The sequence below is a fragment of the Micromesistius poutassou genome (genome assembly GCF_964030765.1).
Source record: "Micromesistius poutassou genome assembly, contig: SCAFFOLD_4803, whole genome shotgun sequence".
In the NCBI taxonomy this organism is placed as follows: Eukaryota; Metazoa; Chordata; class Actinopteri; order Gadiformes; family Gadidae; genus Micromesistius; species Micromesistius poutassou.
The window spans coordinates 12,501-14,566 of NW_028180206.1; the positions used below are offsets into that span (position 1 = coordinate 12,501).

Genomic DNA, 2,066 nt, shown 5'->3' on the forward strand with positions numbered 1-2,066 from the left:
TACCGCTACAGGCTGTTATACTGCTGCCAATATGCCATCATCATAAGATATATATATTGACCCTGACCAAGTGTCTCTGCCGGGGCTTAGATACTCATCACTGTGACGTGGACTAACCCGAGTGTGTTTAGATACTCATCACTGTGACGTGGACTAACCACTAACCCAAGTGTGTTTTGTTGCAGCACGACGGGAAGCCCTACTGCAACAAACCGTGCTACGCCGCGTTGTTCGGACCCAAAGGTACGTGTGTCGCGCAGCTGCGCGTTACTTACTCACCTCACTGTCCAGCTTCCACTCCACTTAAAGGCTCACACGACATGCCACCGGGTGTGAGTGTGATTAGCCGTTACAAGCCGTTTTGAAAATCGGCCCCTTATGACATCACGGGTGGGCGTGTGTCCACCTAGATGTGTGACGGATAGGTGAGCAACGTTTGCTACAGTCCACCGGGCAGGCCGGTGGACTGATCTATCCAGCACACACATCTAGGTGGACACGCCCACTTGTGACGTCATAAGGGGCAGATTTCCAAAAACGGCTTGTAACGGCTCAAGGTCGATCCGAGAGCATGAATAACTCTAGATCCAGATCTAGATCCTTCCGTAGTGTAGGCCAGAACGAAAGTGCCGTGGCGTCGTGCTCGCTGTAGGGCACCACGCCCGGGCCAGCTGGGCTGCCATGTGTCAAATCTGTCAAACAACGGCCACCGGGCAGGGCAGCGGGATCTGCGTTGCCATGGCGCAGGGTTCCGTTGGCCTCCCGGGAGGTCTCCGTCATCTGGCCGCTCTCCGTTGTTGTTGGTTCCGTCCAACACCGAGATTAAGACTGAATGTCTGATGTGTGATGTGTGATATTAATTTCTCCATCTCTCTCTCTCTCTCTCCATCTGTCTGTACGTCTCTCTCTCTCTATCCCCTCTCTCTCTCTCTCTCTCTCTCTCTCTCTCTCTCTCTCTCCATCTGTCTATCCATCTCTCTCTCTCTCTCCATCTGTCTGTTTGTCTCTCTCTCTCTCTCCATCTGTCTATCGCCCAGGATTTGGACATGGTGGTACCGAGAGCCACAAGTTTGAATAGACACCGACAGGTACGGTAGCCTGGCAGGGTCATTTCCCCTCATTTGGTAAAAATGATACATCACTGTGTATACAAACACAAATACAAATCAGTCGTATCACCTGTGGTAACATATGTGTGTGTGTGTGTGTGTGTGTGTGTGTGTTTATTCACCAGGTTCAAGCTGTTCATTAACGTTCATTAAGCATCAAGCAGGAGGGCCGGCGGCGAGGCCCTCTGCAGCCTGAGTCCAAGGACCCCGTCATCGTTCTGCTAACGATGTGTCTACCATCACCCCCCCCCTCCCCTCCCCCCCCCCCCCCCTTGTCCCTTACTAATGTGGACATTTGAATAAAACCACTTAAAAAGGCTCAGATCTGTCTTCTTTAAAAAAAAAAAAATGAATGAGTGTTTTCAGAATCCTGTCTCTGAATTAAAATGAGGGGGAGCACCGCCCTGTTGTTCTCAGTGTGTCTGAGGCCATCAGGCCTTGATACTCAGCGTAATCCCTGCTCTGAATCCATTGTAGACTCCCACTTGGATGTGGGTATAAGGGAGGAACATAGATGTGTCCTTCACTCTGTAAAGGTTGGCGTTGAGTTTAGCCATGGTGGTTAGGGGGAGGGGAGGGGGGGGGGGCTTGACTTCACTACACATAATCCATAGATAGATGGAGAACTTTATTGATCCCAAGAGGGGTATCTCAATTACCACCACATGCTCAGTGCATTCACATACAGACAATAAACAAACACACACACACACACAGGCTCACAGTGAACTACACAAAATCCATCTCATCATTAACAACAAATGAAACCAAAGCATTATCCAGTACGCCATGAGACCGCACAAGCAAAGAGAATCATTCAATTAACTAAAACACACCCCGAGTTCTCAGAGACCTGAGAACGCTGCAAACTACAAATCAAAATCAGATGAACCAGATGACATCGTGGTTATACATAGTTACTAATAGTAAGATATGAGACTTTGAGAGATTGAGATT

The 2,066-nt window shown here is 49.1% G+C and overlaps 1 protein-coding gene across 1 annotated transcript in view; it reads left to right on the plus strand.

Annotated features, from left to right (window-relative positions):
* The window catches only part of crip1 (cysteine-rich protein 1), a 4,891-nt gene extending 3,480 nt beyond the window's left edge, over positions 1-1,411 (plus strand). The window contains exons 3-5 of the mRNA XM_084489269.1: positions 186-243; positions 1,038-1,088; positions 1,235-1,411. Coding sequence (XP_084345395.1) covers positions 186-243; positions 1,038-1,078 — 99 coding nt within the window. The 3' untranslated portion in view covers positions 1,079-1,088; positions 1,235-1,411. The remainder of the gene's footprint in view (positions 1-185; positions 244-1,037; positions 1,089-1,234) is intronic.
* The last annotated feature ends 655 nt before the right edge of the window (positions 1,412-2,066 follow it).